The sequence below is a fragment of the Gallinula chloropus genome (assembly GCF_964237585.1).
Source record: "Gallinula chloropus genome assembly, chromosome: 2".
In the NCBI taxonomy this organism is placed as follows: domain Eukaryota; kingdom Metazoa; phylum Chordata; class Aves; order Gruiformes; family Rallidae; genus Gallinula; species Gallinula chloropus.
In genome coordinates, this window is record NC_140086.1 from 103910784 (window position 1) to 103935445 (window position 24662).

General features: G+C 40.2%; 1 protein-coding gene across 1 annotated transcript in view; it reads right to left on the reverse strand.

The window, feature by feature from the left end:
- Positions 1–24662, reverse strand: part of CNTNAP2 (contactin associated protein 2) — a gene marked incomplete at both ends in the record, with an annotated part of 1153104 nt that overhangs the window by 47917 nt on the left and 1080525 nt on the right. The window contains one exon of the mRNA XM_084260050.1: positions 17000–17093. Coding sequence (XP_084116176.1) covers positions 17000–17093 — 94 coding nt within the window. The remainder of the gene's footprint in view (positions 1–16999; positions 17094–24662) is intronic.

Below are 24662 nucleotides of genomic sequence, written 5' to 3' on the forward strand. Positions count from 1 at the left end.
CTAGTTTTTATATGTGATTTTTATCATAATACAAATATTTGAGGAAAATCACTACTAGTATTTTTAGAGACCAGTTTTGCAAGGCAAAACAGGAACCACAATCAAAAATTTACCACAGATGAAGTGTAATTACAACACATTAAATCTATCCTTCATTGATTCATTAAAAAAGATTTGTTTTATAGGAGTGCTGCAAGTGACAGGAATGCAATAACTGCATTTTGTTGTTGTATACACAGGCTAGGACAGTATTAGAGCAAACTAATAATATTGCAACTGGAAAAACATGGGAAATTATGGATGAGCTATGCTCTTAAAAATAGAGGAAAAAACCCTGTCATCGATTTCCTATTTAGAAATGCATTCAAGACCTGAAATTTAATGATCAAACAACAAATGATTTATAAAAAAAATGATTTAGAAAGGAAAGCAGGCCAGTCATCTCAGTCGTGACACTTGACTATAGGCCACGTGGCACAGAGCAGCAATGAACAAGGTACTTGAGTGAAGGCATTGAAAGCAAGGTCAGCAGAGTGTCCCAGCTCTGCTAAATGATGCTAACGACATCCTTACTGAGGTGTCCTACCCAGTGCAGTTAGCTCTGCCAAAGTGCAGTGTGTGAACCATGACTGTTTCTCCCACCAGCCTGGCATCCCTAGTGAGATGATGGTGGTTTCCTTTAAGATAGTTGTTAGTATCTAGAGAGGGACAGGATGACAGTGATGTGGCAACTGTGGTGGGAAGGTGACACATGATAGGTACCCAGCTGCTTCCTTTCTGCTGTCCCCTCCATGCATTCCTTGTGGAATTCCTTGTTTCCACTGCTGATACCTCCTTATTGCTTTTCCCCACAGGAGACAGCAGTCAGTACACCTTTCAGCATCATCATTAGGACAGAGGGAGTTCCTACAACTTTCACCATCTCACTTTTGGACCTCTGTACCTTCTCTCTCCAAAACTTGAAGAGTTTTGAGAGATTTGATTGCTATCATGAATTTCATTGCTTTGAATATGACCGCTTCATCCAGACAAATATTCAAGTGAAGATGATGCTGAAGTTTCTGTTAGGAAACACCTTCCCTACAGAACATCTCAGTTTGTCAGCACTGTCATTTCATGTTTCTTAAGGGTTGAATAAGTATTTTCAAATAGAGCGACGTAACGAGGAATAAATTAATCTTCTAAATTATCTTGTGACTAAATCCAAGAACCTTACTTTAGATGTATGAAAAACAGTTCCTTTTACACAATACAGCTGTTATTATCTGAATCACTTATCAAAATATAGGGTTCATCAGAATCAGGTTACTGGAACAGTTCTTAGAGATCTTTGCCTAAGTCAAACTATATTGTAGCTGTTGATTTCTATATGTAAATATTTGCTACTTTTCTTGCCCATTGTGTACAAAGCAGTCTTTGCTGAAATTGTTTTTAATAAATTAAAAAACCTCAGTAGAAACTTGTAATATGAAAACAGCATAAGAAAACTATAATTCAATTTAACCTATTAGTTATTTTAGCAGCTCTTTTATTTCAGCAAGTTAGTGACCATTTCAAGCACCCCTGAGAAATTATGCATTCATGTTAGGGGAGAAACGGCTGACGGACAGAGGATAAAATAATCTACATATAATCTGTATTTGAAGAATAAACCTGAGACTTTCAACTACCATCTTCTTTCTATACTATTTAAATGAGATGCTGGAGGATATTAACTTAAATGAAATAGATGTTACCATGAATTCTAGGGCATTGTAGACAACTACATGAGAATTATAGTTTTACATCCTCTAATTGATGGCTGGAGTTTTCACAGCTTGTCTCTTAAACTTTTAAATAAATTGGATAATTTATTTAAATTGTATCCAAACCCATATTCAATTGTCCTCCTCGATATAACTTTTCATTGTATCAATTTCCAGAACTTTCCAGAAAAAACCCTGAAGTTTAAAAACAGTTTGCAATTCTTTAATTACATGCCAGAGAACTACAACTTTATTCTTTGAAACAGCCAGCAAGTATCACTGCACGCAGTTCCTTTCCTCTCATCTCTTCTTCTAATACATAAGGAAAGAACTCCTGTCTTAAGGGTTTCCCAGTGCTTGCAGCAGTGTCTAACAGCAGTGAAGTGCTGTGACAAAGACAATTGTGGCATTATCCTGGGCGGAAGAAACAACCCAAAAAGTAGGATAGCTACCCTGAATTTTGGAAGAGCTAACTTTGATCTCCTCTGCAACTTAATAGGGGCTATCCCGTGGGCTACACTGTTTGAAGGAATGGGAGCCTGTGAGAGGTGGCTAACATTTAAACAGCACTTCTTCCAAGCACAGGAACGATGCAGCCCTTTGAGTAAGAAATCGGGAAAGAGAGGCAGAAGACCTGCATGGATGAACACAGAGCTATTGAGTAAACTCAAAGAGAAGCAGAAGATCTATGAATTGTGGAAACAGGGTCTGAGCACCTGGGGAGAATACAGGAATGCGGTCAGGGCCCTAGAGATGCAACTAGGAAGGCTAAAGCCCTCTTGGAAATGAAGCTGGCAAGGGACATAAAGGATAATAAAAAGGGTTTCTTTAGATACGTTAATAGTAAGAGGATGACCAGGGATAATGTGGGTCCCTTGCTGAATGAGGAAGGTGTCCTGGTAACGGGGGATGCTGAGAAGGTGGAGATACTGAATGCTGCCTTTGCTTCGGTCTTCATTTCAAAGGCCCCTCGGGACCCACAGATCCTGTATGAAAGTTGGAGTGTTGGGGAAACGAAGAATTTCCCTCTGGTTGAGGTAGGGGAGGTCCAGGAGCGGCTCAAAGGGATTAATGCACACAAATCCATGGGCCCGGATGGGATGCATCCACGTGTGCTGAGGGAGCCGCTCTCGATCATCTTAGATAGGTCTTGGAGAACAGAAGTGCCTGAAGACTGGAGGATAGCCAATGTCACTCCAGTCTTTAAAAAGGGCAAGAAAGAGGAACCTAGTAACTATAGGCCAGTCAGCCTCACCTCTGTCCCAGGAAAGGTAATGGAACAGCTTGTTCTGGATGCCATCTCCAAGCAATTGGAAGAGAAGAAGGTCATGAGGAGTAGTCAGCATGGATTCACCAAGGGGAAATCGTGCTTGACCAATCTCATAGCCTTCTATGATCTCATAACAGGCTGGGTAGATGGAGGGAGAGCAGTGGATGTCATCTACCTTGACTTCAGCAGGGCCTTTGATACTGTCTCCCATGACACCCTGATAGCAAAGCTGAGAAAGCACGGGATAGATTAGTGGACAGTGACGTGGGTTGAGAATTGGCTGTTGGACTGGGCTCAGAGGGTTGTGATCAGTGGAGCAGAGTCACACCTGTGACTAGTGGTGTTCCCCAGGGCTCAGTGTTGGGTCCAGTCCTGTTTAATATCTTCATTGACGACCTTGATGAGGGAATAGCATCCACCCTCAGCAAGTACCCGATGATACAAAGCTGGGAGGAGTGGCTGACACGCAGGAACACTGCGCTGCCATCCAGAGAGACCTGGACAGGCTGGAGAGCTGGGCAGGGAGAAACCAGATGAAGTTCAACAAAAGCAAGTGTAGAGTCTTGCACCTGGGGAGGAACAACCATTTGTATCAGTACAGGCTGGGGGATGACCTGCTGGAGAAGAGCTCAGTGGAGAAGGACCTGGGGGTCCTGGTTGATGACAGGTTGGCCATGAGCCAGCAGTGTGCCCTGGTGGCTGAGAGAGCCAATGGGATCCTGGGGTGCATCCGGAGAAGTATAGCCAGCAGGTCAAAGGAGGTGATCCTCCCCCTCTACTTTGACCTGGTCAGGCCCCACCTGGAGTATTGTGTCCAAAGAAGGGCCACGAAGATGATTAGGGGCCTGGAACATCTCCCCTATGAGGATAGGCTGAGTAAGTTGAGACTCTTCAGCCTTGAGAAGAGAAGACTAAGGGGGGACCTAATTAAAGTTTATAATTATCTTAAGCAGGGGATGCAGGGGGAATCAGCCAGCCCCTTTTCAGTGCTCTGTGGAGACAGGACAAGGGGCAATGGCTGCAAGTTGGAGCACAGGAAGTTCCGCACCAACATGCAGAAGAACTTTTTCACAGTGAGGGTGACAGAGCCCTGGCACAGGCTGCCCAGGGAGGTGGTGGAGTCTCCTTCTCTGGAGATATTCAAGACCCATCTGGATGCCTATTTGTGCAATATGTCCTGGGGAGCTGCTTTGGCGGGGGGATTGGACCCGATGATCTCTTGAGGTCCCTTCCAACCCCTACAATTCTATGATTCTATGATTCTATGATTTTTAATGTCCTTAAAGTTCTAAAAAAATGTATTGTCCAAAAGCTCTATGAAGTTGTATTGTACAAAAGCCAAAACTGTTCTTTAGAATGTATGGTGAATAATGTGTTTACTGTAGAAGTCAAACAAAATAAAATGGTTTTGCATGACTCAGGTTATTTCACATTATGTGTAAGCCCAATAGATCACAGATCTCACTACATTAAGTTTTATCATTGTCCTGGTTGTCCATATTTAAAGCATGAGAGCAGAAAACAACCCACATTACATTAACGAGTAACATTAGATTTAGTTGAAAAACTTCCAGCAAAATACAGTATCCAGTCTATTACTTGGTCTTTTGTATTTCACTTAGATGAATCACAGGTGGGCCTTGGAACTACAGTGAATTGGGAAGGAGGAAAGAAACAATGTGAACTAGCAATGATTTTGCTCACAATAGAGATATTCTACCTGGAAAACTGTATTTCTTTAGAGTGAAAAAAAAAAAAAGCATCTTAATAATGCTCAGACTTCTATTATTGTAACATACAGTATGTAAGAATTAGTATAGACACTGAAGTATACTTGTTACAGCACCTGAATATTGCCTTCAGTATTAACTCTTGGATACAGAAGTTTCATGATGTGTTTGGGGGGGGGTTTGTTTTAGCATGGGTTAATTCATAATTAGGGTCACAAGGCCCACATAACATCAGGGACATAGTTTGGCAAGTTTCAAGTTAGTTTGCACTTGCCATTTTTATTAGACATTTATGCTCTCCCAAGATATTTCTCCAAAGGAATTCACAGGGAAAATTATATGAAGAAAATTAGATGATAAACATCATGGTAAAAAAATAAATACCAGGAACAGTCTTCTGAAAATGTTGCCAGTTCTTTATGCTGCACTGATGCTGCAAGATTTGTTATGGCTTACAAAGAATTTTGACTTTTTTTAATATTTAAAAGAAAAACTATTTCATTGGGGAATAGAAAAGTGCTCCACTGTTACATTAGTCTTGCTAAGTGGTAAAAAATAAATAATAGTTTGGTTTGTCTTAAAGAAAAGAAAGGGGGTTGTTATTTTTTTGTTGTCTATATTTAAATTAGAGGGAAACCCAAAATGTCACCTATGAAAAATGGTAAAAGAGACTCTAATTTCTGGTCTAATGAATGCATAAATAATAGACCATTCCCATCTTTATTTGTCATGTTATTGACTGTCTTGCAAGGAATCTCATGAGAATGTTGAAGGTTTGCCATTAGCCAAAGGGTGCTGGGAATTCTGCTATTTTTGTGCTGAGTATTTATTCAGTGAAGAAAGTACATATTGTCAAGATGCTAAATTGACATCAACTCAAATTTGGCTGAGAGTGATACGACAGCTTGATAAATTACACTAGTAATGGCTACAGCGGCTTTCCCTGAAGATGTCTCACACTATCAGTATTTCTGAGGTGCCTCATCTACTACAACCCAGAAAATCCTTTTCACATTATTTTTTTTAAAAAATGGGTTTTGGTAGGGGGCATTCTAGCTTAATTATTTTAAACAATTTCATTTTTTTATGACACTCGATGACAAACATTTCTCCCCCTAAGCATACTAATGCTGTATGTATTACAGTGAAACCTTTACATAGTTTGGATACTGCAACTGGGAAGAAGGATCGGGAGACAATTTTGTTGATAAGCTATTTCATGAAACATAGAGGCAGTTTGACAATCTCTCTAAACCTTTGAAGAGTGCTCTTCAAAAACCCCAAACCAGTGAGGACTGGTAAATTTCTGAACAATCTCTGAAGAAAACAGAAAATAGGAAGTAATAACAAAAACAATGAAAGCATGTATTTTCATGCTATAGACTGAACAAAATAAAAATACTACCTTTTGGTGGTAGACTGTAACCTTACTCAACTGCTTCATTTGCAAGCAGAGTATAATCCTGGTATTCCAGCAGCTGAAAATCACTGAGAGAGATTTGTAAATTCATGCAGCCATAAAGGAGACCTTTCTGCAAAGTGGTGTACATTTATGGGAGAGGAAACAGGCTTCTCTAAAAATAAAGTTGTAAAGATGTGAGTTTATTCCTACTGTATTTAAATGAGGTGTTTAAGAACTAGACACTGTATTGCAGATTAAATAGAGTTTTATTTCAGCATCTAAATCTAAGGATCAGTAACTGTCATGGTCAATGGCATAACAGTGCTATTAATATGTCAGATTTACTACCAGAATAAACAATGAAATTGCAGCACAAGGAACTGTTACTGATATAGACTGTTCTGGAGAAAAGAGATTAATCTAATTCAGGAAGCTAGTTAAAAACAATGCTATTCTTAGTACTATACTACACTTTACTGTATTATCCCTAGTACTATACAATACTATATCCTTGAAACTGCTAAAATTTTTGTAAAACATGTTATTCAAAGAAGATACCATATTAAAAAAAAAAGACACTACAGAACCATTTTAAAGCCTCTATCAAATAACACACTAGCAAAGCAAGTTACCAGCACAGAATCGAGATCATCTTTCATCATACATGCCTTTTCACATGAGTTGAGATCATTCCTGGGTCTTGGTGAAAAATTTCAGCTGTTATAGAAGACTTGTGAGCATCTAGACAGTTTCTCTTTCCCTCCACAAAACATTCTGATCCAGAAAACAATCTGAATTATTAAATTAAAACAATGTTTCATTTCCTACTTGTAGACTTCCTGTATTTTACCAGTTAGTAAAAAATTCCTTCCTTGAACAAGGGGTAAGATCCTGCCTTCCTCCCTTTGGTGGCTGACTGCCGTATTTCAGCTTGAAAGTGTCAGTCTGAAATTTATGTGAAATGATTCACCATATATGATGTAGCACATGAAAAACATAGGTGGTGCAAAAATCTGAATGTGTATGCTTTTAGCTCGTTAATGCTGATTAGGACAGGAAGCAGCGATGATGGGGTCAGGATGTTTTCCCAGTGTCTTCCTCCTAAGCAGACCTTAATACCCTGTAATAACCAAAGACAACCAGTCCATGTTGAGTGGTATCACAGCTATATTGCTATGGCAAGTTTTAAGGAAGGTCACTGATGCAGCTACAATGCTGCTTGTTATCTACAGCATGGACATAGCTGAAGCCATGTGGAACAAGCATTTTTTGAATGAGCTCCTTCTCTGTGGAAACTAGTAGTATTTTAACTGTTCCCTAAAATATGCAGATGGACAATACATTACTATACCTATGAGAAAGGGTATATATATATATTATATAGCTTTAAAATTTGCTTGACAGGAAGACTTAAAAATAAGACATCAATCAGGTTTCGGTTCTGTAATTTAAATAATGAGAGCTTTCCCTTTTAAAGAAATGCAAAATAACCTACAGTCAAAGGTCTGGCTTAACAAGAAAATGTTAAGTATCTTCCCATAATGTATTTCCTTTTTTTTTTTTTTTTTGGGTGATAGTGGGAGTTAAGCAAATTATTCACTATGAATAATTTAGACTATTTATAGTTCTATATAAAGTATCTACAAAAAGATTATCCTCTCTGCACATTTATTCATTACTTAATATTGGTTGAGGAATATGTTTATTTTACCATGTCTTGATTATATTTATGCAGAACAAGTGACTTTTTCTTATGCAAAGAATACCAGCACAATATAGACTTACTTCATTGTCTATATAAGGTCTACTTAAGGCTGTGTATTAAAACAGGGTTTAATCATGCAAAGATTTTGTGTTGAGCCTTTGAACTGAGATAAATTCATCCTACAAAGCTGTACAGCTTAAAACGTATCTGCATGGAGAGGTCCAGACCAAAAGGAGCTCTGAGCCTCCACGTGCGAAGGTGCACTAGTGCAGTGCTTTGCTTGGGGCAATAGTCCTGCTCTTCTTTCAGTGCTTATTATTTCAGGCACAGTAGCAAACTCCATGAAATTCCTGTCTACTTAACTTCCCAGAAACTCCCATATCCCTCGCCTTTCCCAGGTTCTCCAGCAACCTGAGCAAACTTTCTCTGTGCTCTAGGAAACCTGTGGTGCTTCTGCCATAAGAGGCCATTGCAGATCAGAGGACAACGTGGGCAACTGCAAATTATTAATGGCAGGAATGAAAATTGTTTGATAGTGTCTCTGAATCTACCAGTCTCCCTTGTGGAAATTAATCATTCATCTGACCAAAGATAAGAGTGTTTCAATATTTTTCTTGAGGCTATGAAATATTTTATTTTGATTCTCCCCCACCCCCTCCCCGCCTTTCACTTTTCTAAGTGAAACAAGCATCAGATAAACACTGAGGGTTTTTTCCAATTATGAAAGAGTGAGTTTTGAATTAGACATTATTTGTTTACCTGTCCTTAGGAGGAATGGCATGTAGGTAATCTGTTCCTGATCAAAACTTCGATGTTTTGGTGCATATTCACATTATTTTTTAATGTTTTCTATCTGGAACCATGTACAGAAGTTGCCCATGTTAGGTAAAGACTTGTGCCTTGGCCTTGTAAAGACAATTTTTTTGTCAATTCTATCTTTCTGTTATTTCAGGGAGGATCTACTTTGATTTCCAATTTTTTCTTCAAATACATTTGGAGGAAAATTATAACAAGCTCTCACTTTCCATGTCAGTTTTACCTTTGGCTTTTAGTTTTCAGATTGTGCAATACTTTGTTTTATGATTTAGCCCTGAAGGTTCTCTCAGTACTGCATTCTCAGAAAAGCATGATTTTTTAAAAAAAGAAAAAAGGTACTTGACCTTCTGGAGCTCACAGAAGATCTGAAGAGTAGCAACCAGTGAACTCTTTTTACAGAAAACAGTGCAATAAACAAATGAAAGGGCAGCCACCAGCTACAAATTATGAATGGGGCTGATAGATCGAGAATGAACTGAAGGGCAGGAGTGAAAAGTTAGTGGGAGGAGATGATTCCAGCAAATTTTTGGAAGAAGAAAGCTGGCTATACTCATGACTACTGAGATTACCATCGAATCTAATTTAGTCCAGCTTGCCTGGGGTCTACCTTCTGCCTCTCTGGAGCTGCTAGTTGGCCAGTGTCACAGCAGCTGACTCCCACAATATTCTGAAAAATAGAAAAAAGATGCAGCATGGATGCTGAGAGGTCAACAGCACCAATGGATATCCTTGGCTTCTCTTCCTCATTTCGGTTCACAAACAAAAGATAAAAGGCTACACTTATTTCTGCCTCAGAAGTTACTGGGGTGGAACCAGCAATTCAAAGTGTTTATGATGTCCCCTTGGATGATGGGCAATGTTCCTTTCTATATAGGGTTTGTAGGTAGGATTTCTCAGAGAAACCAGATACGTCAAAAACTCAGAGGTCTGTAAGAAAAAAAAACATACTTTTTTTGAACTTTGGTTCTTGTTTTAACTAGAAACAAGCTGTAGAATATTTGCACCACTACCAGAAATGCTTCAGAGTGAGATATGGACAGATAGACAGATCTGAGGTCAGAGATAGGCAACAGTAAATCCCAGAGGAGTTTCAATCAGGCTGATGCTATTATACAGGAGGAGGAGGAGAAGGAAAATTGTCCAGATGTTATATTTTCGTATGATAATTCCTGTGCGACTCCTGCAGCAGCAAACACATCTTTAGTATTCAACTGCTACTGTAGCAGGAGGGCTCCTAGTATGACAATATACATATGCATTTTCTTTGAGATTACAGTACTGAATGTTAACACTGGTGCTCAGAAATGAAGTAGCACGCAGTTACTTTGAAGTAAATTAGTGGATGAATTTACTGGATGCTAGTTATTTTCTGCTCATTATCAGTGAAAGTAGGCTAAGCTACCCTGCACACAGATTATCTGTCTACACTGCAAAATGAAGAAGAGCAACAGAGCGAACTCAAGCTGTGGCGCCCTGTCTGCTGCACTGATAATGTATATAATGAGGTACTAACCTCATTATGATTGTGAGGTAGTAGTAGATACATGTCAATGATGTGCAGTAGAAGAATATTTTTAGATTATTCATAATTTGTTTACAGTTCTTCATTATCTTCCAGGATTCAAATTTAAGAGCTCAGCAAAGTACTTTACAGTATGGGGCCTAATTCTAAACCAGTATTTGGTTTGATGATTTCTTTGATTAAGTCCACATTAGACTACGTCAGTGTCAAGCAGCATATCCAAACTGAGCACCAGTGATGACAGTGCCCAGATCCTTTACAAAATTTTTTATTAAGGCTATGAAACCCCCCTTTTAAATGATGGTAAATCACAGAATCACAGAATTGTAGGGGTTGGAAGGGACCTCGAGAGATCATCGGGTCCAACCCCCCTGCCAAAGCAGCTCCCCAGCTCATATTGCACAGAGAGGCGTCCAGACGGGTCTTGAATATCTCCAGTGAAGGAGACTCCACCACCTCCCTGGGCAGCCTGTGCCAGGGCTCTGTCACCCTCACTGTGAAAAAGTACTTCCGCATGTTGGTGCAGAACTTCATGTGCTCCAACTTGCAGCCATTGCCCCTTGTCCTATCCCCACAGACCACTGAAAAGGCACTTCTCCTGTTCTCCAAGACCTGTTGAAGATGATAGAGAGCAGCTTCGCGATCACCTCCGCCAGCTCCCTCAGCACACGTGGATTCATCCCATCCGGTCCCATAGATTTGTGTGCATTAATACCTTTGAGCCGCTCCTGGACCTCCCCTACCTAAATATTCTCAAAGAGATGAATAGGCTTACACTTCCTTTGTTGCAAAACAAACCCTCTTAAGTGATAAACCTCTGCAGCTATGTGGAAATATGGACAGTGAATTTTTTTTTGAAAGCGTACAATATTTTTGGTAGGATGGATCACATTTTAGGTCATTTTTTAGGTTATTCAGCTAGAAGTGTTGCAGCATTACACTGCCAGGAAAAGAAAGTATTTTATTTATTATTAAAGAATAATTACCTCTCAGAAAAATTGGCATTGTCCCTGCTGATAATTCAAAATATTTAAAAGTTTTATCTTCTATGTATTTATGGAGAGATGCCATGCAAGAAAAAAAAGCAATTCCCATTATATACCTTACCTAAGCCATGTAATTTAATATTTTACCATTTATGAAATTATTCTCTATTCTCTCTTTTGCGTGCTTGAAACTAATCAGTTGGCTAGATATAAACTCCTCTTACCTCCCATCAGTCCAAGGCAGTGAATGTCACAATAAATCCAGAGAAATATCTCCTGATCAATTTTTATTTCTGCCACACACATTGGTAAAGAAATAGAGAAAATCTGGCCAGGGATCAATTAAAAAAATCTTTTCATTGCCACCAGGGAAATGAAACACCTAGAAATACACCTGCTACCTCTTCTTCCTCAGGAAGCCCCTGTTGGAGAAAAGATTCCAGCACCCTGAGGTGGATTTCCAGTATCTCTCTTTAGTTGTAGACGGATGGCAGCTGCTTTTGTAAGAAGAGAGGCAGATCTGAAGGGTATTTCCCTTTTTGCTACCCATACTGCAAGTCCTCAAGAGCACTAAGGCAAGGCAGAGACATTAATGGTGCCTACAGAGATTTAGCTACAGGGACATATGTCAGTTCTGAAATGGATAATCTTTCTATGTTATAGATGACTTGTATTAAGTTGATTTTTTCCAAGTACTTTTGAAATTATATTCTTTGATTTGGAGTGGTTGGTGGAGATGGAAAACATACAAGGCATATATTTCCTTTACATCTCTTCCACTTTCTCAAGAGCAATTCCTGTCTTATCTTGCTGTTTCCGTGCCAAATCAAACATCCTGTTAAGAAGCTCAAATTATTTCTGTTCACCAGAATGATAATTTTATAAAATTGTATTTAATTATGTGTAGCTAATTCTTTATAAAACCACATTAAAACCCCCCAAAATACTCCACTTTCAGTAATAAAATACAGACTGTGACATCAGTTCCCTATATAGCAGGTTCCCATAACAAAAATTGGTGTAGGTCTCCAAAGAGGATGTGAAGATGAACCTGAAAGTTGCATCTTAAACAACTACACTTAGAAGGAAAATCAAACCTCTGCTCTACTCAGTAATGAGTCTCAAGTTGCAACCCAAATGAAAATGTAGATTCAGAGCCGAACTGTGACATATAGCACTTCCTGTCACATTATCTACTTTTTGTTTTTTCTCTTCCTAGCTGGTCATCCAGACAACCACCTTTTCCCTCCTACCTCATCTGTGTCAGGCAGAAAAGCCTATGTATGTTTAAATAATTCCTTTGAAGCATTAAGAATTCCTTTCTTTTTCATAAAATTCTGCATTTCTCTAGTGCTGTTATTTTTATTACTATACACTCACGTAAAACAGGATTTTTTTTTTTTATTATTGTCTCCTTCAGCTTTACTTCACAAATCATAATCCATTTTATCTGGGAAAGAATTATATACTGAATGTCTTTACCTACAGTTTCCCAGAAGGTTAAAAATATTTTATATCAGTGGTTTTCAAGCCAGTGAACAACTGCATTTTCTGGAAATCATTCCAGGAAAGCAGAAAACACCTTACAGAAGAAGAAATTCTCCCTGATTAGAACTGCAATTCAATAATTTCTTTTCTTTCTGATGTGACCCTCCTTCTTTACAGAAAATATTATGAACAGTTACAAGGCATGGAACCATTTCATCACCATTTTAATAATCAGCCATATTGCTGTAACACCTAGAGCAGAGGGTGGTGCTGCGTTGTTGTAGGTGTCATACAAGTGATCGTTTCTGACTGGCAGCAGATGAGCTATCACAGTGAGCACAGCTGTGGCAGAAGCAGCTGCTCCTATGCAAATAACCCTAATAAAAATGGAAATAAGACAGGCAGAAGATCAGTTTCTTAGTAGTATTCTTCCAAAGTGCTCTTCAAAAACCCATCTGTCTTCAGAAATAGGGCCTTGTATTAATTTCTGGTGATAAATAAGAATTGCATAGTCTGGGAACAACAGAAACTGAATGCAACTGATGACAGACTAGTAGTGAAATGGGAGGCTACCCCAATACTGCTCATTGGAGAATGTAATTGAAGCTGGGTACAAACTGTAACTTAATACATGTATCCAGATCTTCTGTTGGTGCTAATCCTGCTGTTGCAATGAAATATGACTAGTCATGTGATGTGACAGGTAGATGCTTTGACATAATGGGTTCTGTGTCCACCTTGTCCTTCAAACTCTGCACTTGTGTAAACTGTGTTAACCATGCTCTTCCCTCATTCAACCTTATCCTGAGAGTTGTGCAGTAAAGCTGATCAATAGACATGGTCAATCACACAACAATTTTGCATAAGAAAATGTATGTGCTGCAGGTAAATTCAGCTTTTCTTTGGCGGAAAGAATAGAAGCATAAGAGGATTTTTTTCTTCCTTTCGTACTGATTTTACTTAATAAAATACCCTATTTTGCAAAGACAATGACAGAAGCAGAGAAGAGGAGGCAAAACAATCATATTCCCAACCACGGTAATATAATGCTATGCTGTTAAATGAAGTTATCTATCCCAGGATAACAGGATGTACCATATATAATAAATGCATGGTGCAGTTCATAAGAATGAATGAGAAATAGCATCTTTGGAAAGAAGGAAGCAGTTGTTTGAGGCTTAAATTCACCAAGTAGCACAGGGAAACAGAAATACAACCTACACACAAATTACTTGTTCAGGGTATTCCAAGAACTGCCCATTCCCAAACTTTAAGTTAACAGAGGAGTTGAAAGTTATAGATGTGATTGCTTTATGCTTCCTGATGAAAATTTTCAAATGTACCATAGGTATTTATGGGACAGATGTTAGCAGACTAAGTCTATTCTACTAACTGCTATACATCTCTTGCCATTTTACTATATTTATAGAGTGACAGAAATATAAATTGCAAGTTCCCAGGTATTAAAAAACATTCTTATTACCTTACAAAACTAAATTAGATTCACTGAACATCTAATTTAAACCTAACCTCTTTCAGCTCGAAGCCCTTGTCCTATCACTACACTCCCTGGTGAACAGTCCCTCTCCCACTTTCCTGTAGGACCCCTTTAAGTATTGGTCTCCCTGAAGCCTTCTCTTCTCCAGGCTGAACTAGCCCAACTCCCTCAGCTGTCTTCATAGGAGAGGTACTCCAGCCCTCTGATCATCTTTGTGGCCTCCTCTGGGCTTGCTCCAGAAACTCGATATCCTTCCTGTACTGGGGACCCCAGAGTTGGACAGAGAACTCCAGGTGGGGTCTCACCAGAGCAGAGTGGAGGGGCAGAATCACCACTGTTTGACATTCTGGTCACACCAGTTTTGATCCAGCTCAGGATAGTGTTAGCTTTCTGGGCTGCAAGTGTGTATTGCTGCACTGCAAGGTCCTGTTGGGCTTTTAATCAATTAACACCCACAAGGCCTCCTCAGGGATCCTCTCGATGTTCTGATACTGTTCTGTTACTGGGTTTCGTTTCTCATTTAGTGGGATCCAATTGAAGCAGTCAGAGGAGACTTAAAACTCTAATTTCAACTACATGTGAGATCTTGTGGGTTTAGATCTGTAGGAACATAGCCAGGTGATAACTGAATTTATTTGGACCTCTAGGATGGTTATTGTGCCTTTCAGTCCTTGTCAATATTGAAAAAAGTATCCTAGATATGAAAGGTTGCATCATGGACCATCTGAACAGCCCAGTTCTTTATTCAGTACCTTTATTTCCATGAATGCCTAAAAAAAATTTAGAATGTGAGTAATTAAACGCAGCAAAGAAACCAGCACATGGGCATGGGGTTAGCTGGGAGACAGCTGTATGGACTTTGATTTTACAGTGCTATGAAGTTGCTTAAAAAACATGTCATAAAGAACCAGTGGAAAGACTCCTACCTACATCACTGTTTCATCTATGTGGTTACCTGATTATGTTGCTAGTACATCTGCCAGCTCAGCAATTCAAAGAAATAAGAAATGGTTTCATTGCAAAGCTCTGTCTACACTCAGAGCATTTTAAATGAATGCAGCGTACACAATATTGCCTGCTTTTCACTTTTCTTCCATGTTTTTCTTTTCACACCACAGGATGCAGTGCATCATTTTGTTTTGTGCTTTAGGAATTGTCCTTTTGTTTCCCTTCTCCTCTGGGCTTGCTCTAGCAGCTCTATATCCTTCCTGTACTGGGGACCCCAGAGTTGGACAGAGAACTCCAGGTGGGGTCTCACCCTTTTTTCTTACACTGCAGTCTTTTCTATGGCTATCTCCATCTTCTCCCTTTCACACTCCTTGCTGAGCTTCCTGTAAAGCACTGCCTGATCAGAGTAACAGGGAAAGTGCCAGTTGAAAGGAAACAGAATCTCTGGCAATGAATTCATTCTAGGAGATGGACACTGCAGCTCTCCTCAGTGAATTCTAGCTGATCTACTTGCTCACAATTACCTGGCAGGAAAAAATCAAGCCCCATTTCTTGCCTACAGAGTTATCCCAGCTGTTGAAAAGATCCACCTTTGTCTCACTGTAATTAATGAAAGAAGAGGCCGGCAGCCTGGCTGAGACAGAGTCAACTCTTGTCCAACTGTACTAATTCAGTGAGGTGAGGTGGGAACACACCTGTTTCCAGACACTTACTAAAATCGGACTGCATTGGCTTTTGTACTGTCTACAGAACTGACTTGGGGAGTACCAGTCTCTCTTGCTAACTAACCATTTTAAAGGCTTTTCACTTCCTATTTCACAGAAGTTCAATACATTAAACTTTAAAAACGGAACAAATGGAAAAGGGTATCTTCAAAAAGTCACATTAGCTATGTGGTCAATTATTTTTCCACTCCAAGAATCACGGAGTTCATAGATTACTGCTGTACACCATTAAACAAAGAAAAACTTACTGTTTTCTGGATTTAACCCTTCACTGCAGCTCAAGCAACGACATGCCTGTGCAAAGCACTTAGAGGAAATAATAGCAGTACCCCCTTATCTCAGAAAAGTTGAAAAAGAAAAGTTAACTTTTAACAGAAAAGTTAAAAATCTGTAAATGTCAGGGGAATAATTGATTCCTGAAATGAGTGATCCTGGAAATTCATTTAACATGACAGTAATGGAAAAATTAAGCAATGGTAAGTACGATGGCCTAAAAGTGAGACCAAGGCAGTTTAAGATGCTTCTGTGTTGCCTTTCAAGTTCAGCTAGGAGGCTTGCCAAGAAGCGACTGTACTTGGAAAAAACAATGAATTCCATAAAAGGTATGGAAAAATGTATAGATGAGTGTTGCTGTAGGTGTTACAATCTTCCAAACGACCTCACTGGTGGGCCTTGTGTAGGAAAGTGGCAGTTTTGGCAGGGTGATGAGGGACAGTTATGCCACAAGAGGATGTACTGTGATAAGAAGGCTGGCTGCATGGATAAAGGCGTTATATAAAGCATATGATAACTTAACAGTGAATGATACTATATGAAATAACTTCAGTATCTCCCTGTAAAAGCAGTGGTCTCAATGATTTCCTCATATTTCCTCCACCTGTCACCTAGAGGGTAATGAAACAGCACAAATACGATGTTAGAAGCATCCCTTTACTTGTATCTGTTTTTTCTCCGTGCATTGGACAGTCAATCACTTACTTGTGTGCGTATGCCACAAGGTAAACATAACCCTTCCTTCAGGTATAACCACCTTCTAGTCAAGACTGACATGTCCTGCAAGGGACCTGCTGCAAACATGATGCATATCGTTGTCCTGGGTACTTATGGTTTTGATATTCTCAGAAAATACCTAACAAAACAACAGCATACAAAATGAAATCTTACCTATAACTTTTCCTAGAAATAGTGCCTTTGGGGAATTGAACTGTGTGTCAGATGATGTTGGCAGGCTGTAACTTGTTGGAGGATAGTGATCAAGCTGGGGGAAGAGAAAAGAAACCATGAGTACTTTGAATTGACCCACCTTCTTAACAGTGCTACTGTATCACATCTACACAACCCTGATCCTCCAGCCAAGTCTTTAATCTCATGTAACTTCTTTTCCTGCAGTAGAATTGTTTCTCATGCATTCCAATTGCACAGGATCATTTCTTCTAGCTTCTCCTTTTATTTGTATGATTGAAAATATAGTAAAATATATATGAAAAAATAGTCTGTCATACTACTATATACATTGATATTTGTCAACATCATCAACATTTAAGTTCTTCCTTTACCAAAAATCAATCTGGAGCAATGTTTAACTATTTGCTTTCATTGTGTCTTAGAATCGGATCATCACTAATGTGACAAGATACTAGTAAATCATAATAATTGTTATCAACCTATCATTTAATTTATCAAGGCATAGAAGGTATCCTAGAATCATAGCCATGATCCACGTGTCCATTGTCATAGTAACTATTAGGAATAAGTAATAAAAATGTCATCCCTGCCTAATGTGCTGGCCACTCCTATCCGAGAACTGTGTCTGCAGGACATACCTGAAAATGAAAAGTCAATTTTAATGATGAATCACTGTGAGAATTTACATGCATGAATACAGAATATCAAACCCTGCCAGCTGTGAAACTCCTTTTGGCTTCAGTTACTTAGGATGTTGAAAGGCTGGTCCATAATGGATTAAAAGAGAATCAGTATATTAGCTATGTAAAGTTATAGTTTGTTTCTTTGCAGTACAAGTTACTTGCAAGGCTGCCTTCTGCCCATGCACTATAACAACACATCTGAGGTCTATGCTTTTATTTTTAAGATGCTTTATAATTTGTTCCCAGAATATCTAGTGTATCACCCAAGGTTTAAGTTTTGTATTTCAGGCAATCAAACATGCTGTATTTGCCAAGAAGCTCTTCTGGAAAATCCTTCAGGAACCAGAGCATTGAAAACCTCTTCTGCTAGACACAGTTCTCCAACTTTGTCTTGCCTGGCAAAAATGCATAATGGCATGCACATTTAAAGTAAGGAAAAAATATATCACAGAATCACAGAATCTTAGGGGTTGGAAGGGACCTCAAGAGATCATCGGGTCCAACCCCCCTGCCAAAGCAGGCTCGCTATCTCATATTACACAGATAGGCATCCAGACGGGTCTTGAATATCTCCAGAGAAGGAGACTCAACCACCTCCCTGGGCAGCCTATTCCACTGCTCCGTCACCCTCACTGTGAAAAAGTTCTTCCGCATGTTGGTGCGGAACTTCCTGTGCTCCAGCTTACAGCCATTGCCCCTAGTCCTGTCCCCACAGACCACTGAAAAGGGGCTGGCCAAATCCCCCTGCGTCCCAAGTCTAAGATATTTATAAACACTAATTAGGTCTCCCCTAAGCCTTCTTTTCTCCAGGCTGAACAGACCCAGCTTACTCAGCCTTTCCTCATATGGGAGATGTTCCAGTCCCTTAATCATCTTCGTGGCCCTTCTCTGGACTCTCTCCAGTAGATCCCTGTCTTTTTTATACCATGGAGCCCAGAACTGGACACAGTACTCCAGGTGGGGCCTGACCAACGCAGAGTAGAGGGGGAGGATCACTTCCTTCGACCTGCTGGACATACTCTTCCTGATGCATCCCAGGATCCCATTGGCTCTCTTCGCCACCAGTGCGCACTGCTGGCTCATAGCCAACCTGTCATCAACCAGGACCCCCAGGTCCTTCTCCACAGAGCTCCTTTCCAGCAGGTCATCCCCCAGCCTGTACTGATACAGTCGGTTGTTCCTCCCCAGGTGCAAGACTTTACACTTGCTCTTGTTGAACCTCATCTGGTTTCTCCCAGCCCAGCTCTCCAGCCTGTCAAGGTCTCGCTGGATGGCAGCGCAGTGTTCCTGCGTGTCAGCCAATCCTCCCAGCTTTGTATCATCGGCGTACTTGCTGAGGGTGGATGCTATACCCTCATCAAGATCATCAATGAAGATATTAAACAGGACTGGACCCAACACCGAGCCCTGGGGAACACCACTAGTCACAGGCCTCCATTCAGATTCTACTCCACTGATCACGACCCTCTGAGACCGGTCCGACAGCCAGTTCTCGACCCACCTCACTGTCCACTCATCTAACCCTTGTTCCCTCAGCTTCTCTATCAGGATGTCGTGGGAGACAGTATCGAAAGCTTTGCTAAAGTCAAGGTAGACGACATCCACTGCTCTCCCTCCGTCCACCCAGTTGGTGATGACATCATAGAAGGCTATGAGATTGGTCGAGCACGATTTCCCCTTGGTGAATCCATGCTGACTACTCCTCATGACCTTCTTCTCTTCCAGTTGTTTGGAGATGGCATCCAAAACAAACTGTTCCATCACCTTTCCAGGGACAGAAGTGAGGCTGACTGGCCTGTAGTTACTGGGATCCTCCTTCTTGCCTTTTTTAAAGACTGGAGTCACATTGGCTATTCTCCGATCTTCAGGCACTTCTCCTGTAGTCCAGGACCTATTGAAGATGATAGAGAGTGGCTCCGCAATCACCTCCGCCAGTTCTCTCAGCACACGTGGGTGTATCCCATCTGGACCCATGGATTTGTGTGCATCCAATCCTTTGAGTCACTCCTGGACTACCCCTACCTCAACTAGAGGTGAGCCGTTCATTCCCCAACCACTGCTACTTTCGTCTAGTATCTGTGGGTCCCGAGAAGCCTTCGGAGTAAAGACCGAGGCAAAGAAGGCATTCAGTATCTCCACCTTCTCATCATCTCCCGTTACCAAGATACCCGCCTCATTTAACAAGGGACCTACATTATCCCTGGTTATCCTTTTACTTATCAATAGGCTATGACTATAAACCCAAAATAATGTTACTGTATTACACTCAATACCTCAAACTTGTGTGTCATAGGCTGCCCCCCTCTGTAAACTGGGATGGTGCCAGTGTTTTGGCAGAGGAGCAAAGGGCAGGGAACTAGCACTCCTGCCCTCCACCCCTCCTCCTGCCCCCCCTTTTTTTTTTTATTTTTTGATCCCTCTGGGAAAACCCAACTCAAGCACAGTGCAGAGTCAGACCCATATGCATACCTGAAGACTAGAGTCCTCACAGTGGGACTGTGTTAAAGCTCACAGGGAGGTGATTGTCCCTCTCTACCCTGCCCTCGTGAGGCCCCATTTGGAGTACTGTGTCCAGATCTGGGACCCACAATACAACAAAGATTTAGAACTGTTGGAGAGGGTCCAGAGGAGGGCCTCCGAAGATAGGCTGAGGGAGCTGGGCTTGTTCAGCTCAGAGAAGAGCTGGGAGACCTCACTGCAGCCTTCCAGTACCTGAGGGGAGCTTATAAACAGGAGGGGAATCAGCTTTTTAAAAGGGTAGATAATGGCAGGACAAGGGGGAATGGATTAAAGCCAAAGGAAGGAAGGTTTAGATTAGATATTAGGGAGAAGTTTTTTACAGAGAGAGTGGTGAGGTGCTGGAACAGGCTGCCCAGAGAGGTGGTAGCTGCCCCATCCCTGGAGGTGTTCAAGGCCAGGTTGGATGGGGCTCTGGGCAACCTTGTGTAGATCCAGGCCTGGAGATTGGTGGTGCTGCCTGTGGCAGAGGGATTGGAACTCTACGATCCTTGGGATCTTTTCCAACCCAGACCATTCTATGATTCTATGATTCTCTTCCCCCACCTTGAAACAGTTTATTTATCTTGGCCAGATAACAACAACAAATAAATAAATCCTTCCAGTGACTCATTTTCCCTGGAGACTTCAGTGTGGCAGAATGTATTGTCCTGGTTTGGAGGCAAAAGATCCTAGCATATGGGAGCCAGGGATGGCAACAAGGAGATTCTCTTTTTGCACTGTGTTGTACTGTAAGCACTAACAGACATGGCCAGTTCACTGCCTAGGGGTTCCAGATTTTAACTGACCTCTTGTACTGAATCAATAACTGACTACCAACCCACACGTGTTTTTCACATCTCACTGAAATCGAGGAAAACTTTCAGCATGTGTTCAGCTATGAATCATTTTAATGGTTTAACAACTTAAGTTTTGAGTTGATTTGATTCCTGGTTGAAACAAATCTCCATTTAAAAACTGTTGATACTGACTTCCTGGCCTTGCCATCATTAGGGGCAAGTATTTCTGGTTAGCAATAGTCAGCTCCTGCTCCGTTGCCGGCTCTGGTATCCCATGGGGGACACATACGTTGCTCTCCATGGCCAGCTTTGTGTTATCCCCTTTTCTAATCCCAGCACTTGAAATGAAATTGTGCTCCACAAGACAAACAGTGTGGCAACAGCAAGATTGTTATCTGCTTGTCTTTGTTTTGAAATAGCATTTTCTAATAACAGTAAACGGTTTTTTTAGAGGCACTTAACCTAGGAATCAGAGTTAAAGGACCGAACTGAATCGTTTCCAAAGCTGTATGTGACTGCCATCCAGTGGGAACTCAAGTATAAGCAGCTGGAACTGAGCAGCCGGCCGTCTGTAAGAAATACCAGGCTATCAATTTAATACAAGACACATAATAAAAAAGGAATTACTAGCATCAAATGATATTTGAAAAAAGATATTAAATAATTAATGAAAATTAAATAGAACCTCCGCATACACAGAGGTTGATGTCATGAATTTGTATGAAATTACAGTTTTAAAATTATATTTAAGATTTTTCATTACAGCTACTTTTCTTTAAAAACTCATTAATTTCGTTTGAGCTTAATCTAAACACACAGCGTGTCTTTGAGCACTACACAGATGAGAGTAGATGGCAGTTTCTGAGGAACTTGCAGTTTCAGTTCTCAAGTCACGCCGCACCAGGCAGACTGCCTTTATCTGAAGTTGCTGGGATTTCAGCAGACGTTCAATAAAATGCTATTTCTTTTAAATTACTGTTCACTTAGATAATAACAGTAATCTTGACAGGAGTCCTGAGATTAACAGACATATCAATCTAAGGCCAAATATAATGCCTAGATCATCTTAATAGTCTCAGAAATTAAAATATATAAGGTACATATACATATGCACACATTATATTCACCCTGCAGATATATCTATATATGTATCATTGTCAATCCTGCCTATGTGTGTATAATGCTAAAAAAACTAAGGTTTTTCTTTATGCTGAAGACATTTTATTAAAAAATATTCAAAACATTATGGGATAATAATGCTGTAAATCTTAATCTTGCACCATCTGAAGTCAATACAGCTTTGCTACTGACTTCAGTAATAGCAGGATAAAGAAGTGGATGTGTTATCATGACCAATGTAATACTTCTCTCCTGCATTATTATAATGATTTATCACTTGTATTAAAAAGCTTTCCAGACCTGGACAAGGGCTTTTTGTGCTAAGTGCTATAATACTGCTTAATAAGAAGGTTCTTGTTTAAAAATTACTACAAATTTAGAATAGACTACGTGTGAGAGCCCAAGAAAATAAAAAGACAGCGTGCAGGTGTTTAAATGGAGTGCCTCCCAAGCATGGTACCAATTTAGGAGAAAGCAGGAAAGTGACTATGAAAATCAGATTGGAGATAACTATTTTTCTTTCAAGGATGACTGCAATCTGACCTTGTAATGGCGCAAGAGAGAGGAGTATTTCCCGGCTGAAAGGTTAGGCAAAACCTTAAACCTAGTATTTTTGATATTGTGATATTTGAAAATATTCTCTCTTGTTCAATGCAACAGAAAAAGAGCAGATTCAGGTGGCAATTGTGTAATTCCTTCGGAACACCAAAGCAATTTTGCTGCAATTCAGCTCCTTCCTTAGTGTGGCACTAGTACTTCGCCGATCTTTTTCTGCCGGGTTAGGTCCTTGACCCAGGTTACTGTGGATCACATCAAAGCCGAAGCTGGGAGAGGGCAGAGACTGTGAATGTATAGTGGATCCAGAGAAGAAGGCAGGACCATAAGCGCAGGTTTTTTTATTAGCTTAGACTGTCACAGACCTGCAGTCTCACTGCTCATCTGGAAGACAGGAGGAGGCATATACCTCACCGGCATCACGTAAGGCAAAGTTAAGGTTTGCACTGTGCTTTGAGATCTTTCATCTTCAGATGAAATTTCTACAGAGGTCTGGTTAATACTCTTTTAGAAACCACTACAAATCTCTTTTGCTGATTTAATGCACTGATTTAGCTTTTTGATGTTTTTTTAAAAACAAATGTCAACTGCAGTCTTTGACAATAAAGTCTATTTTTAGAGCAATTTAAATTAGAAATTTGATCAACATGAGATGAAGACATAGAAAAAAACCTACAGATACGTTGCAGAAAAAAAATTAAAATACATATTTTTTTTTTCCTGTTTAAAACCTTGAATCCCTTATGTGAAATTTGCTTGTATAGTTTCCTGAAGCTGCTCTTGCTCTGATAAATATTATTAGGGATAATTTGTCTCACTGTAAAAAAGTGCAAAAATTTGGATCAAATTTAAATGGAAATTTAGATTCAGAAGTAAAAATGTAACAGAAGCACTGATAAGGAGAAGGACAGTATTTAGTCTGGCTGCATTCAATTGAAACAATTCTCTGATGCTTTTTTCACGTATCTGTTGACTTTTTATTGCTCTCTTTAATGGATGAATTACAACAAATGTTAACAGAAGCAATAGCAGGTCATATAACGCCGAGTTATTAAAATTAAAGAGATCTACCTCGGGTACCTAAAGATGACTTTCACAGGACATTAATTTGTCCAGTGTGTGCTGCCATATAATGGAGAGCACCTATTTCATGTCAGGTTTTGACTCTTTTAGGCTTAATGTTAGACTCTGAAAATACATAATGGTTCTTTTGTTCTGTTGTTGTTTCCTTAATTCCAATAAAAAATCGATGGCAAACCAGAAATCATACAGGCTAAGGAAAACACATATTAATTGCTGGAAAAACATTATAGAAGAAGGAAATAGTCTCAATGTAAGACAATGTATGTAACACATGCTGTGAGGTGGATAAGCATGCTGATATGCTCTGCAGACCTTTGCTGTGCTCTGATACACAGACTGGGGAGCTATCAGACTGCACTGTGGTCCCTCATGACCTGAATGCCCTATCTTTATTTCCTGGGGAAATGGGGTGAGGAAGACATCTGCTGAAAAGATGTGAGAAGAAGGATATATATGTAAAAGAGTTCCTCGCCTACGGAGTGGTTTTACAGAACTGAAAGTAAAGAAGAATATTATTCCAAAAGGCCTCAAGGTTTCAAACTTTCTCAGCTGATACAGAGATAAAACTTTTGTAAAGATACCTACTTCAGCATCTACCCCAGCCCCTCTGCAGGAACTACAGGGTGGACAGCAGGTTTTCCAACCAAGAAAACCCAGGGCGAGATGCCACCCCCAGGCAGGGCTCTACGTATAGCTATATTCCCCGCTGTATACATGCCAGTAAGAGAAAGATTTAACCCCATGTTCTCATCTTCAGGGTGAGGATATTCCACCCTCTCATTTACTGAGGAGTGAAAGGAGTTCTTGTTTACAAAAACATTTTGTCTGGCTTTCAGGTCGCCGGGGTGCAGTGGGGACTTGCTGGCTTGCCTTGGCAGATGCTGTGGACCAACTCCATTATACACA